Raw genomic sequence first — 16,428 nt, forward strand, 5'->3', positions numbered from 1 at the left:
AAAATTTTTGATTTTTTTCTTAGTTTGTGCGAGCATAACAAGACTTTCCGTCGATGGATTTTTATTTCCGTCGTTAAATATTTTCTAAATTAAGTTTTTCATAACATATTAAAAAGACAGAGACCCCTGCTGTATAATAAACTACCTAGGTAAGTTTTGAGTAACCTTGATGAAAATTATCAAAAAAGTACGGTACCTATTCATTTGTGTATGTATGATCCATCACCAGTCACTTGATAGTCTTGTAACATGTCTAATGGCGCTGCCCATGGCCACTCGATGAATTGTTATATTCGAATTAATCAATTCGATATTATAGACTGATCATGCAGTTATATAGTCTTCAACCATCTTTTTCTCAAAATGACGATGAGGCTGTGCTGCACTGAACCCTTGATATTTATGTTTCTAACATTATTGTTTCCTAAATACATTTTCAGAGGACTATTTCGAAGTAGAGGGCAACTTTTCAGAATCATCTGTGTACCATGCTAGCACTTGTGAAGTGTTGTGGAATGACATCTCAGAGGATGTGGAGGTAAATTTCCAGTTGGTTTCCCTGACCCGACTGGACTTGTCAACACTGAATTGCATATAGTGTTATAACTCTTTAATACCATAAGCATGTCTCGCAACTACCAACTTCCGAGTTGCGACTCTTTGCTCATTTTGTGGTAGCAGGTCACAAATAAGTCGAAATGTTGACCAGGAGGCTTTACAGGTAACCTATGTATGAACTTTTCCAGTACTCTTCCTGTACCTTTTATAGATATACTCTCCCCATACCTATTATAGCATACATGTGAAATGTTGTCATTGGGTCACAACCCCAAAAAAACAAAGAGTTTGCCTAAATATCACTGGTTAATTGTCTAAAAGGCAATTGTTATTGTTGTTTTACTGTTATTGTGGTACAAATAACTAATAATATGCATCATTTATACACATGACTTGATCTGTTGTACACATAATACAGGCACTACAGACAGATGTCAATGAGACCATCTTTGAAGATCTGGTGCAGTTTGTTAGTCAAGCCCAAACCAGATTTGATCCAGGATCTGAAGAGCCAAACAAATCTGTATCAACGGCTGTCCAGGAAATACCTACAGCTGCCCTCATAACAGGTGAGCCCGGTCACAATACATTAGAATGACCTCTTTATCTTAAAAGTCTATATGAATCTTGGGCAAACTGCCATAAATAAAGAGAGAGGAATAATCAGGACTCAGCTGTGATTGAAACCTGGTCAATTGATTATCAGTCGAGATCTATACCACGACACTACCAGAGCTGCCAACCTTCTTGATCCTGCATAAGACTTCCTCATTAAATCTTCTGCATTTGCAGCCATCTGGTTAAATCTTCTGCATTTACAGCTATCTGGCTAAAAACTCAAAACAAAATCAATTATACACCCACTGTCCTGTCCTTTTGCAAAAAAAAAGGTTGAGTAGCCTTGGAAAGGCATTTTTAAGGGTCTCAAAAAGCTAACATCAAGAAGCTTTCGGGGGCGCTGATCCCAGGCAAGGGCTGCTGCCCTTGGCGCCTAAGCTTTTTTTACGCTTCGCAAAAATCTTCTGCATTTGCATATTCCAATGTTGTCATGACTGCTCACTCTCCCAGAGTGTCTAGTAGACAATTATATAATTTATGTAATGTTATTGAATCAACTATTTAATTATGTCGTTGAAACTAGATATATTCACCCATTGCATGGTTCCGCCATGTGCGAGGAGAGCCTCAATCTGGCAGCATGCATGAATGGGAATTGAACCAGTCATATAACGTTGTGTAAAGTTACGTAATTCTTCTTTTTATGTCATGTCATTTCGAGGCTCTCCTTGCATTATGGCAGAACTGTGCAATAGGCGAATAGACCCATTGTTCTATATAGCAAGTATAAGTCTCATTGATAAATAACTCAATTTTTCAAAATTGTACACTTTGCCAGAACAGATTGGATTGTATCATATTATTCTGTTTTAGATGAAAATAGTACAGCTTTGGAAAACATGTTCTAGAATGGGCTATCCCAGTTGAAATCCATATACCCCCAGTGGAAGACATAACCTTAATCTCCCACACAGGCAGTGTGAATTTCAAATGGAGTTACCTGAATGGGTGATTCCATTTGGAATCTACATCCCCGTCTTTGATATTAAGGTCATATCTTCCAAAGGGGGTGTATGCAATTCAACTGAAATAGCCAAATCCTCACTTGGAAAGTTTGATGTTAAATATTGATGTTGCTTAATTTATGTTTCACAGGAGTGAACACCCCAGATCATCATGCAATGTTTGCTGCCATCATTGGCCAACTCAAGGAAAAAGTCACACCACATGTTGCAGAAATTCATTCCAAGGATTGCAACACTCTGAAGGGGCTGATGGCATCTGTGATTGGACAACTTATGGGAGCTGAGGACTTGGTATGTTAGGGTTCTTTTTTGAAAACAGATGGCGAGCATTCAGGCTGGCTATACGAATGAAGAGTTCTGATGCAAAATGCGATATATGCCATTTTCATAATTTTTTGTGTTAAGGCCAGCAGCATTTGCCCTTAATGCTTATCTTTTACTCTTTACTTTGAAAAACCAATGTTATTTTTGAAACTATGATCAAAAACAGCACATTTACTCATTAACTTCTTTATATTTGACGAGTTATATATATATAGTTATATATGCCAATATCTCAAATCAAGAATGAAGCACCTTTTCCAATAAGTTGCAAGGTGCCAGTTGGATTGTCACAATGGTGACTCAAACTTTCCTAATGTCATACTTAATAGCCAAGTGTCATAATGAAATTCATCGTATTTTGTGCCTTCTTTATTTAGATGTCAGATGATGAAGAAGTTGAGATTAATGTGAAGAAGATACCATGCACCATGCCTGTTTTATGTTCGTGGTACAAGGAAACTGTGGAGGTGAGTAATGATATACAAGCATTTTTGAATTTAAAAGTGTATAAATATAATGAATTAAAGTTTTAACTTCAACACTACACTATTTTTCGCTCACCTGGAACGTTTTCACTAGATTTATGTCTATAAGTTAATAACTGCATATTATTTATTGAGAGTGAAATTGTACAAAATAATGCAGATGGTAATGCATCTATAAATGCACGAGCCCCATAGACGCATCATTAAAATTAAAATTAGAAGCAGTATTTTCTTATAATTATAATCATATATTGTAAAAGGTTGTAGACTTACTGATTTAATTATTTTCATGTTATTTTCACATATCCAGAAAAGAGAGAAACAAAGAAGTTCCCCAAGCAAAACACCAAAGAGAAAATCCTCAAGAAAACGGCGATCCAGCATCCTGTACAATTCCAACTATGCTAAACATCCCTGTTTGGTGCTGATATTTGAAGACATGGAGAGTGTGCCATCAGCTGTGTTACAAGACTTTATTCTAGTCTCTAGGTAAGCTTAACACATACTACCATGATGCAATATGTTGGAGTACCTGTAACAGTGGTTGTTCACAGTTTGTGTATGTATGTTGCAAACATATGTGACACATGACATAGACATAGTGTCAAATTTTACTACATCTGTATACAGATTATGCAAAATTATCCTCAAACAACATTTTGATGTGATGGTGTGGCCAAAAGTGCCCCCACCCACCTGCCATGGCTCTTACTGGACAGGCCAGCCCAATCTACCAGACAGAAAGTCAACCAAATTTGCACTTGGCATTGTCTTTTTGACCTGTTTATTTCCAAATTTCACCTTGATTATGGGTCAAAATAGTGTGACATTGTAAATTTGTATGTGCTGTTTTTGCTGAGGTTTGTGGATCAATGTGTAGGCGTTGTCTGTGCGTAGTGCACTATAAATCACTGCGCTTTTTTTTAAACGCAATTTCCCTAGTAAAGTCATTTTGAAGCAGTTCAGTGGGAAGACTAGTCCCTTTAAAAAGTTTGCCTGTTACAGTATACACCACTGAACAAAACAGGCAAAAATGATTTACACCGGGAACTTGCGTTGCATTGTATTTAGGGGCAAGTTGGTGCCGCGGTACAAGCTCTGCCTTGCAATCGAAGGATTGCGAGTTCTAGCCCCAGCGGTGCCATCGTGTTGTGCACTTGGGCAAGGCGCTTTACCTTACTTGCCTCTCTCTACCCAGGGGTGAAATGGGGAGCTGTTATGAATATTGTCCATTGAGCGCTGCCCAAAGGTATGAGCATGCCTTGGGCATTGTATAGCAGCTGATATATTCTAATGACAGCGGAATAAATGTAAAGCGCTTTGGTACATGTACACATGTGAAAGGCGCTGTATAAATATCAACATTTTTTTTCAAACATTTTATCATCACCAACCCCACTTTGATATACCACTGGGCAGCGTTCGAACTAGGGCCGGTCAGCCGGCCATTGGCCTGGCCGGTAACTTTTCTGACTGGCATCTAATTGCCGGCTCAGCTGGCCGGTAACTTTTTAAGGTCAAGCCCGGCTGCCCTGTAACCTTTTGACGCATATTTCGAACGCTGCCACTGGGCATCAAACTGATCTGTGACATGCCACTCGGCATCATTACTCAGGCATGGCATCCCCACCAACACCTCATATCACATCTCTTTACCTTTATTCAATTCTTTTTACTTTGACAGCCAATATCTTGAAAAGCTCCCTCTAGTGTTGGTATTTGGGATAGCGACAGCTGTGACGGCCATACATCGTACCTTACCTCAGTCTGTGTCTTCATTACTGAGCATAGAGAAATTCCAGGCAGTGCCTTCTTCTGTGTATCTCACACAGCTTATTAACAAGGTAATGTGTAAAATGTTGATCTCAGCAAAGGCATTAAAATATCTGAAATTTTTTGACATGGGTTGAAAGTAAAGGATAAGTGTACAAAATTCTAACTAGGTCTTTTTCTGCATGAAAAATTAACAAAAAAGAAGGAAAAAAGAGTGCTGAAACTATAAATATCAAAATGTATCTTTGAGTCCCCTTCGGTCTGTTAATTACAGGATACATGTGTATTTGAGCACACATTTGCTTCTAGGGAACATGCAAAATCTGATTTTGTATGATTTTTAAAAATTTAATATTCTGATTCAGAAAATACTGATAGTACATGACAATAATATTTACTATGACATTTGAAATAATTTTCAAATTCTTAGAATTTCTTATTAATTGCAGATATAAAAATCGATTAAATCCTTGCCTTCAAAATATTTGTTGTCACACATATACGTATGGTTCATTCAGACAGTATTCCAGTAAAGTAGACCTTGAAGTATTAAATCTTGTTTTGTTCCTTTATAGGTGTTGTTGTCATACAAGCATCCCTTCAAGCTGGGTCATAAAGTCTTCCAATTTCTCCTGGATCTATTCCTCTATCATGACTTCTCTGTCAGGAACTTCTCCAAAGGAATCCAGGTAATTAAGTTCATACCAAAGAGATTAGCAAAGGAGAGTCCAAGCTCATTATAGTCCAGTGTGTAACAAACACCATGTTGGATGTCACAAACATGGTAGAGTTGGGAATCTCCAATGTCTACCTCCTTGGTCAATATCAAATATTCATAATTTCTAAATGGAAACAATTACCATTCGACCTATGGTTTCATCTCAAAGTGGTCCTACAGGTAAACTAAGTATTTCTTGGCCAAGCTGGAACATGCGTGTTACGTCCATGTAGCGTACTAAGCGTGTATGCAATGTAAGGCGCATGTATGATTTCTTCTATACCGTGCTATCTGCGCTTGTGTTTATTGTGGAGCCACTAGCGTTCATAATGCTCGAGTTTAGCCAAGAATTACTTAATTTATGTGTATATTGTGTTAAAGAATATTGCAATATTTCAATACTAAAATTGAGCCCCATAAACATATGCCTGAAAAGTTTATAGTTTTTTCACTAAGACTGTAAACTTACTGGGTTTATCAATATTAATTAGAATTCCTGTTTTTAGAAATAGGCTCATATGATGTGATGGTAGAAATGTTTAAAAGCACAATGAAACTTCAACATTTTTTATTTCATTTTGAGGTATTTTGCAGTCTTTTCAGTTTGTTTTTCACTAGTACTTTCAGGTTTATCAATGAAAGTTGATTCTCATGGCGCCCCCTAACAAACGATTGTAGAAGACCTTATTGTGACCCAAGATGTTTTTGCTTTCTCATGTTCCTTGATTTGAATTTTTTTCAATAGTTTTCATTGATGGATCACTTCTTCAACCAGCCGTTAAGTCTGTTATGTTGTGGTTATGGAGAGGGCTTGAATAGATTGAGGAGCATGTCACATGATCAGCTGGAGCTGTTCAGAAAGGCAGCATCCTTTAGAACGTAAGTGTGATAAGCGATGCAGAAAACAAGAACAAACGTTGATAACATTCTATAATATTTTTCACCCTGATGTGGTAGTGACGTCAACATGTTGAGGCAGCTGTTTCGCACATACATCTATATGCAGTGTCTTTACGTATGTGCGTACGCCAGCGCTTCGAGCATCTGCTAGGTACTTGGAAGTTGCACCTAATGTAATGTGTACTGACGTCACTGCCACATCGGGGTGAAAAATAGAAATGAAATATACGGCAAAGAATGAGAAGTCAGAGCTCAGACAAAGGAACAAAATTGTAGAAAGGTCACTTTAATCAATTTGCATTGTGGGATATGATGCCATCAATCCCATTTGCATTGTGGGATATGATGCCATCAATCCCATGATATATGGGTTGCCTTCAATTCGAAATTGTCACAGTTGATGACCATAGAATGTTATACATGCAATGTCAAATTGGGGGGGAGGGGCAAGGGGTATTATTTTTTCAATCAATTTAGTATCCTTTGTGTCGTTATCATTATAGAATAAAATTCCTTTAAAAAGGAATGGGGCCCCAATGGGAGCTTTGATGTGAGATGCTGAAATCCGAGGGGGGGAAGGTGACGCGTATGTGTAAGGCTGTTAAGACCCCCTTTTTCACCATCGCTGTTAAAACCCCCTTTTTCACCATCGCTGTCACCAAAAGACCCCATTACCAGTACATACTGTGTAAACCAAAGACCCCATATTTTTCCTTTAGATCTATCACCCAAAGACTTTGAAATGACGAAGTCATTTAGAACTAGAAATTCAATTTTCGAGGCTTCTTTAGGCTCTCACACAAAGACCCCATTAAAAAGTCATTCTCACCCAATGCCCCCCCCCCCCATAATTTAGATCCAAACGGATCTACTCTCTCAACCAATGACCCCATATTCTGTACATTTTGGTCTCCCTGAATGCCAAAAACCATGCTCTCACACAACGTTATAGGCCTTACATGCAATGTTAAATTAGGGGGGGGCAAGGGGGTATCATTTTTTCAATCATTGACGTCATTGCCCGGCAGTATGCGCATGCATTATGGTACTTTCCATTGTTCTTTGCCCTGCAATGTGCGTGCGCATCGTAGTCTGCTCAGGGCATGTGTATTTTAAATCTCCCACCACATTTCATATAGTACAAGAAAGCCATTGAACAGTGAAGCGGTTCGTTCGGGCATATCGACAGACCAATCCCTCGCCTTTGTTGATAAACAATAATGTAAAGTGGTCTATAAGCCCACCTTCAGCTATAAGCCCACCCCCTATTTTTCAAAACATTCTGGGAACAAGGGTGCACTCAGGTATAAGCCCAGTACTAAATTTTGGCCAAGTTCTTAAATCAAATCAATGCTTTGCTCTCATATTTAAGAACAAATATAAACAAATATCAGTTGATAATTAACATTCCACACTTATAATTTTAAGAAATTGACATAGATGATAGAAATTACTGGTACATTGGGCATACAAATGGGGGATGATTGTTCTTATTTTTAAATTCACCAATAGCCCTTCCCTGGTTATAAGCCCACCCCCATTTTTGAAGTGAAATCTGCCATCTAGGGGTGGGTGGGTTTATACCCGAGTGGTTACGGTAGTATTAACACATAAAATGACAATTAAACCAAGCTGTTAAATTCAAACTATCCAATCCTTAAATATTACTAGTATATTTACAAAGTCAAATCTGAAAAGACTAAAAAATATGTGTTCATTTTATTTTAGGTATGTTGAGGGTCAACCACCAGAAGAGCAACGGGACCTGCTATTGGATGACAAGCACCTCAAGGTATGACAGGTGGTTATTTAAGAAATAAAGGGTGCAGCATTATCCTTTACACGAAAATAATGTGTCCGAGGCAGTAAAAACTTAAATAATGGGTGAGGCGCAACGTTTTTACTGCCGAGGACACATTATTTGTGTGTAAAGGATAATGCTGCACCCTTTATTTCTATTCTATTACCACAAAATAGTGCGATTTAAAGAGAAAATATCACATTATTTGCCCAAATATTTCAAGTTGTTTACCTCAAGGTGGAGCGCCTACGCGTAGCCAAAGCGTAAGTGATAGCGAGTATTGCAGAACACGTAACCAAGCGTAATGCTTTGAGTAGAATGCGTAACGACGCTAATATACAGCATCGCGCTTTGCTGTGCGCTGTGATGCGAGAAGAACATAAAGTTCGTTGCCCTGGCCACTTTATTGCTAATTAATGGTCTTTCACGTGACGCGTTTCAACAAATCACAGTGCGATTTTGAATAATGGGTCGTAGGGGTAATAGAATCTTAAATCAAAGGAAACCATTTCTGAAGCTTCACCTCATTGTTCTTCTTTATTTAGACCTAATTTCTTTCCTTCTGGTATATATTTTTAAAGCTCTTTTTGAGGTACTGCTCTTTTACATGTTCAGTATTTCCATTATTAGTGCACGCGCAGCACTACTCACATGTAGGTAAAGTTTGTAGCACCAGGCGGCGGATGACATGATCGAGCCGGCAACTTGTGAAACCGCCCGGCCGTATGGCATTTTCCAATATAGTCTGTTAGTTTTGTGGGGTTTATTATCGAACCCCAACGGTTTTAGCTTGTATTTATATTATTTATCAACATAGGCCTATTTGTTTGTGATATTTCTAGCGTTTTAAAATTTCAAAATAATGCCATTCAATTACACGGTTGACAATGAAAATTTACTGAATTTAGAGAATGCAATGCGGCCACCACCTGTGTAGCACTAAAATAATACATTTTTGAAAAATAATGAATTTTAACTTGGTCACCATAGTTGGCATAATGCATATAATAGGAAACAGTGATTGGACTGCATTGGAATGAATTAAATTGGAATTTTGACTTTTTGTGTATATTTTTGTAAGTGTCATGGTAATGGTGCCATAATTATTAGAGGTTAATAACTGCGCATCGGTTATTTGGAGGGCATTGTGAAAAATCTAAACATTTTGCCTTTGGAACCGAGGAATATTCCGAGGTCCAAAGCAAAATGTTTAGATTTTTCACAATGCCCGACATATTACCAATGCAAAGTTATTGACCTCATTCATAACCGTCACTTTCATCTCTTCACTTTTCAAAATAACGCACAATTTTCCTCAAAAATAAACAATTTTTACGTAATTGCCTTTTCAAAAATCGATCAGGCTAAAACAGGACGACCAATAACAGAAGTGCGAACCACCACCTGTGCAAATATATAGTAGCACACAATCCAAATACGGTGGCCAGGCCTCTCACAATTTGTTCGATGCACAATACGGCATGTGAGGAGGGTACTATTATTTACACTGACGGCGTGGAAGTCCACTGTCGAATATTAATAACTACGTTCAGCGATTACATTTTGGCAAACAAATAAAAATGATTGGATATCATGTATCGAGTATATTAATGAGGTTATAAAATGCCTGTCAATGCAATGGAATGGAATGGAATGGTGGTCAAGAGAGGGGTTGGCAGAAGTGGATGAATGGACAGACAGGGACTCTTCAAAGTACACAACAAGATTCCTATTGCAGCCCCTTACACCAGTATATGTACCTTCGCCAAGGTACTGGTGCACACAGAGCACCTACACAGTACCAATGCTGCTACTACACAGGACCCACCACCAGTGGTACTGCACTGGTACTACACTGGTACTGCAAAGTACCACATAGTACATACTTAGGGATGGTGCATCTGTGCAGGCAGCCGCAAGAGGAATCTGGCAGTGTAGTTTTATGATGACCAAGAATGTATTCTCATTGGTTTTGATAATTTCCAATACTTTTCTTCCCCTCAGAAAGTACTGCAGGAGCTCCTAAAGAAATTATCTGACTACCACAAAACTTTCTACCCTGTGATGTTATGTCTTCATGAGTTGACCTTTGACCTGCCACATCATCCTTTAGGCAAACAAGTGAGAGAACTGTATTCGTTTTGCCTAGAGAGTAATATCAATGAGAACAAGGTGTATGAAGAGGCCTTTGGACTATTAGGGTAAGATTACTAAAAATAATCATTGTTTAGAGTTTACAGACTGTGCATCAGTTGCTTTGAGGTTATTGTAAAAAAATCAGACATTTCACTCCTGGAACCCTCCTGAAGAGGGCGAGATGGCTGAGCGGTTAAGGAGTTACGATCGGCGAGGGTTCGAACGTTGGGCTTGCCTTAGGTGAAAATTCTCATACCTCAAATTCCTATATGGTCGGGAATACTTCAATCAAGTCCAGTTTCATCACAGAATTTAATTGTAGAATTTCTTCTCGCCCCATACACTGCTTAGCACGTGCAGATATAGTTAGTGTATGTGCAACGTCCGTGATTCGGAAGTCACGTAAAGCCGTTGGTCCCTTGTTCAGGAGGATTCATCCCTGTGCATGTTAAAGTGTCAGAGCTATTCGAAAAGAGAAGGGGGACCATCCCCGGTTCTGATATCTGCACTGAACCCTCTAGGTTCAAGTGGACAAGATGGGCACGAAACAATGTAAGTTGTCTACCCATAAATCCAGTAGAACTAGAACCAAGTTCCAAAGGAAAATGTTTTGATTTTCCACAATACCCAAAAAGTAAGAGTGATGTCAAGTTATTAACCTCAATCATACCCATGACCATCACTTTTCAATTAACATATTCGTTCCATTAATTGCCCAGGGCACATAACAAAGTCATTTGGGTGGGCGCTTTTTTTTAACATTATTTACATAAGTGTATTCATGTGAAAAATTAATAGAGAGCTCCCTCCTCTAAAATCCCAACAAGAATTAAGGTTCCATACCCTTATTTGCTGGTGGACATTTTATGGGAGGGCAGTTTTAGGTTGTGCCTAAAATTCCAAATGTTAAGTGAGCCCATAGCACCATTAGGCGAATCTTTATGGTAAAGAGAATGACACAATGCAAACGCATGCATTGTACATGTAATTTACACAGCCAAATTAACAAAGTAGGCCACATGTGATCCTTTAATACTATTTTTAATGTTTTTGTTATAGAATCCTAGCTCGTGATGAGTTGGTGTCTTTACTGGGAAGATGTGCTGAGAAGTTATCAGAAGGAGAAGCAGGATTAGATGATATACAAGCTATAAGATTCCATCTGGAGACAATCGAGACAAAATTAGATACGCTTGGAGGTAATTATAGGGTTAGATGATATACAAGCTATAAGATTCCACCTATAGAGACAATCATGACAAATCATGACCTATAGTTTGATCAGCTTGTAATCGGCAGGAATTGTTTGGCTTTTACCACTATGTGGAAAAGTAAGTTAAGAGTGATATAGTTGACCTGTCTGGTCTATATTGTGTGTGATAAAGAAAATAGACTACATATAGGACTTACATGAATATTTTTTATGCTTCTGGCTAGATATCACAAGACAATTCTCGAAATATAAAATATAAATATTAATCCGCGATGTTAGAAGGCCCGCCAATTATGAGCTGATCAAACTATAGCAAACACAAAAATGTTTGTAAAATGTGTTATAAACATGTTTTGGAATTGGTTGTGAAAGCATTTTAAAATGTTTTATATGAAAAACACTGCAACATTTTAAAATGTTGTCAAAATATAATTTGTGTTTCGCATTGTCTTACGCCCTGCTAGGGTGAAGCATATAGGCCGCCTTCTTCTTCATTATTTAATATATAATTGGCCGCTGAGACACAATGAGAGAGTTATCATGGGGACTTAAGTTGAGATTGCCCGAGTACCGACTGTGAACTCAGGTAGCACAGTGGTAAAGCTCTGGACCGGTAATCCAGCGACCGGGTTCAATCCCGCTGAGTCCTGATTTTTTCTCTCTCAATATTTTCATATGCCAGTTTGCTCGAGCCCCAATCACGCCATTTAAATTATAATTTAATTTAATATTAATTTGTGTTTCACATTGTCTTACGCCCTGCTAGGGTGAAGCATATAGGCCGCCTCCTTCTTCATTATTTAAAATATAATTACAAAATATTTTTGGCAATCCTGTTTGCTGGGTATTATAGTTAACGGCAATATTGACAAAAGTAGAAACCCCATTCAAATACATGTAGCTAATTTCTCTACTTCAGTAGAGATATTAAATTTTCATGTCAATATCCTATTGTGTTTTTAATGCACAACTTCCAGCTTAACCATTAAATTTTTACGATTTTCTGAATGAGCATTAGGGTGCATCAGATGCCCCTCATGTCAATGGATTCATCTGTCCCTAGTCTTAAAATGTTCCTATTGTCACAAAACTAACATGTGCCAAGTTTGAATTAATTAGGAGGTCATCCTGGGGGCCACGAGAGCCTAAAGTTACAATGTGTGTTCCTATGTAGTAAAGTTCGTTGACCCTGTACAATTCAATTAGAAGCCGATCGAACAATTTAAAGTAGCTGCTATATCAAAACCGTTAGGACTTAGAGGCTCAAATCTTTTGCGCTTATAGTACTGATAATCATCTTTGAATCGGTGATAAAAATTAATCACCAACAAAATGAGCATGTGTGGAATTGGCACCAGCGCCCTCGATACAAATTTCAGTGAAATAGGCATTTTGTGGTAATTTTTACCTCAAATTTTACAAATGTTGATGTCCTGGTTGTCATTACACTTTTACAAAGCAGATTTTCTGAACTTTAGATCAATATATAATACATATTAACAACTTTCAGTGTGAAATAAAGTATTATAGCACTTGGTTAAGACAGAAATTATAGACTGTGGGGGCGCTTTTGACAATAAAACACACACGGTCATTTCTTTGGAGATGCATTTTCATCACAGATTCAAAGATGATTATCAGTACGCTTAGCTCCCAAGATTTGAGCTTCTAAATCCAAACGGTTTTGATATGGCAGCTACTTTAAATTGTTCGATCGGCTTCTAATTGGAATTGTACAGGGGTCAACGAACTTTACTACATAGGAACACACATTGTAACTTTAGGCTCTCGTGGCCCATCAGGACGACCTCTGAATTAATTCAAACTTGGCACATGTTAGTTTTGTGACAATAGGAACATTTTAAGACTAGGGACAGATGAATCCATTGACATGAGGGGCATCTGATGCACCCTAATGAGCATATCACTGAATAGGCCTTTAAGGTTACACGAAGAAACGTATAAAAAACGTATAAAAGACGTATAAAGTTGTTCTCTAAAATCGCGTTTTCTCAGCAATCAAATATCGCAGTGAGTCAAATGTTGGTGCATGGATGTATCTTTACATTATTTTTGTGTGTTTATACAAATTTTTAGAATCCGTTTGAAAATCCTTCGTTTAAATCATTTTTACGGCCCATGTTTACAAGATCAAAAACGCGTTCCATGCAGTTTTTTTCAAATGTTCGCTCCGTATAAAACCACGCCAAGTGATTGTTTTCTCCTTTTTTGTATTGTACTACAAATCGACCAAAGAAATAATGTTGCCATGGGGAAGAACCAAATACAGTACCAATTAAAATTTATAGCCCGTTTTTGGGAACAATTTTCGAGAATCTTGTACCACAAAACAATGTTATGTTAAATTATCGATATCTGGATTGTGGAACGTTAATTTTGATTTCTAACTACCTACATTATTTCTCAAATGTCTGTCGCTTACTTTACCATTTGCATTTCACTCCAAATTTAAGCTACTTTTGCAAAAAACGAGGTTTTTCGCCATCGATACCTCCGACATTTACAGCGGTGATGAGCTTGTTTATCATAAGAGCCTGTCATGCACTATTCCATAATAGTCAGTTTGAGATCAATCAATTTCATGTGTCCCTTAGTGGCGCAATCGGTTAGCGCGCCGAACCCACGTTCTACTATATAATACTCTAGTTTTGAGCTGGAAAACTTTGGTACGTGTTCGAGTCCCTATGAGGTCCATTCCATTTATTTTATTTTATTTTCTCTCACTTTTTCTTGTTCGTTTCTTTCTTTCTGACTGCAGCGATTGATTGTTTTTGCCTTTTTTCCATTATATAATTCAGGAATTTTTAGGCTATACTAGTCTAATAGGCGCGGCCTATGAATATATTTTTACAAATTAGATTAACAAAATATTGGTTGTTGGTTGTGTTATTGTTGTAGGCCTATATATTGCATAATATAAATAGGCCTACTAATAGGCCTATTATAGCCTATAGAAGCATTAATTGATTTATTTCACGACAGATATCATGCAGGATACTTTTAAAAATTGTAAATTTAGAAAATCCAAAGGAAAATTGCAAAACGGCTGCCCACAATCACCCCCCCCATCAGCCCATATGGTCCTATATGGTCGCCCCCTCCCTATCCCTGCAACATATAGGATGACTCACGAGCCGCGGTTTGTCCGTGGCCCTAGCTCAGATTGATATATTGTACGCGTGAGCCGTGAGTTCATTCTTTTCTGCATGGCTGTTTCCATTATTAACTTACGCCCCTCTGGAATCAAGCCTTGAAAATCCATTGTATTTAACCTTAAACAAAACTTGAAAGCAAACAAACTTGACAGATCAACCTTACATTATCTTTACAAACAGAACTATGTAACCAGCCTGAAGAAGAAGATGAAAACACAGAGTCAGAGAACCCAGAAAGCCTAAATACCAGTACTGATGGAAACGTTAAAACCAAGACTACCTTACATTCACTTCAGCAACAACTGATGCAATCAGCTAAGAAGAAGAAGAAACTCACCAGATATGAGGTCCTAAGAAAGGAGGCATTGGATTATTTACATTCTGTATTCAGGTAACTGAGATAAGATCTGTTCATTGGCAATAGCTATTCCATTTAAAATCCCCACTACCCCATGTGGAAGATTCTGGAAATGTCTTCCACAGGGGGAGTATGAATTTCAAATGGAATTAGCACATTACAGGAGGAATTTCAATTGAATGAACACAACCTGACATAGCGTACAATGTGCGATATATGCCAGTGTGTGCGAATGTGTGCGCGTAATGCAGTGGAGCCAACCATGCCAACTCACTTGTGATTGGTTAGTATTTTAATTATTGTATCCAAGATTGTGCATTCGCGTTGTAGTTGTTGTACATGCTGTTGAAAGCTGTGTTCATTCAATTGAAATTTCTACTGTAGGCAGTTCCATTTGAATTTCATACACCCTTTGAGAAAGTTTTAATCTGAATCTTCCACAGGAGGGCGAATTGGGTTGGCTAATTTGCTAATTCCATTTGAAATTCATACACCTCATATGGAAGATAGTTCCCAAATCTTCCACAGAGGGTGTGTGGACTTCAAATGGACCAGCCCATTGTGTTGCATTAAATCAGCTGTAAAATTCCACCACATCCATTTCAATTTCCAAATTTTACTGCATGTCAATACAAGTCACCTCATGCAGTAAGTAGTGCAGTGGTGTGATTTGTCTGGATTTTCTCAGATTTTTTGTGGCCAAAATTTACGCAATTTTATTGATTTTCAGCCCATTTTAGGGTATTGTTGCCCAATTTCACAGTATTTTTCTGGATTTTTTTACATTTTTCAGGATATTTCACAAGCTTTGTATCACACCATGGTAGTGGTGACATGTGATGGGTTGAACTAAAAAATATTGTAAAGTTTATGCACTACATCTCAATGTATCTCAACGCAACACCGGTTAACTTTTATGGGGTGACACAATGTACATAGTACATTTAAAAGATTCTTGTTTTTCATGCACAATGCCATACAGAGGTGCACAGCATCAGTTGGATAATTACCCATTCAGGTAAACCCCATTTGCATGAACCTATGATAGTACCAGAAGAGTGGAGACATTTATCACTTTAATGGTCTGCAACGGGTAGTATTATAAACTTTGAACATTTTTTGTTTTGTTTTTTGATGTATCTTTGCAGAAAGTACCTAGTGTGCCCACAGACGTTGACATTGCATGAGATCTTCTATTATAACAATGTTGGTGAAGTCAGAAGACATATCAATGCCTCACCGAGAGCTGCTATTCAAACAGCACTCGACAACCCTTATCATTATCTACAGGTAGGCAGCATTAGGCATAGAACCAGGGGGGGGGGTACTCAAGTTTGGAGGTGCTGCTGAGATTATAAAAATGTGAGATTATAAAAATGGATGCATTTTTATCTTTTGGCTAC

The 16,428-nt window shown here is 37.9% G+C and overlaps 1 protein-coding gene across 1 annotated transcript in view; it reads left to right on the plus strand.

The window, feature by feature from the left end:
• LOC140156914 (origin recognition complex subunit 3-like) overlaps positions 1-16,428 on the plus strand; it is a 43,782-nt gene that overhangs the window by 19,883 nt on the left and 7,471 nt on the right. The window contains exons 3-15 of the mRNA XM_072179956.1: positions 441-538; positions 977-1,127; positions 2,272-2,432; positions 2,843-2,932; positions 3,261-3,439; positions 4,635-4,794; positions 5,299-5,412; positions 6,187-6,320; positions 8,070-8,133; positions 10,147-10,343; positions 11,338-11,477; positions 14,848-15,058; positions 16,174-16,315. Coding sequence (XP_072036057.1) covers positions 441-538; positions 977-1,127; positions 2,272-2,432; positions 2,843-2,932; positions 3,261-3,439; positions 4,635-4,794; positions 5,299-5,412; positions 6,187-6,320; positions 8,070-8,133; positions 10,147-10,343; positions 11,338-11,477; positions 14,848-15,058; positions 16,174-16,315 — 1,841 coding nt within the window. The remainder of the gene's footprint in view (positions 1-440; positions 539-976; positions 1,128-2,271; positions 2,433-2,842; positions 2,933-3,260; positions 3,440-4,634; positions 4,795-5,298; positions 5,413-6,186; positions 6,321-8,069; positions 8,134-10,146; positions 10,344-11,337; positions 11,478-14,847; positions 15,059-16,173; positions 16,316-16,428) is intronic.

This window comes from Amphiura filiformis, chromosome 7 (assembly GCF_039555335.1).
Source record: "Amphiura filiformis chromosome 7, Afil_fr2py, whole genome shotgun sequence".
NCBI classification, from domain to species: Eukaryota; Metazoa; Echinodermata; class Ophiuroidea; order Amphilepidida; family Amphiuridae; genus Amphiura; species Amphiura filiformis.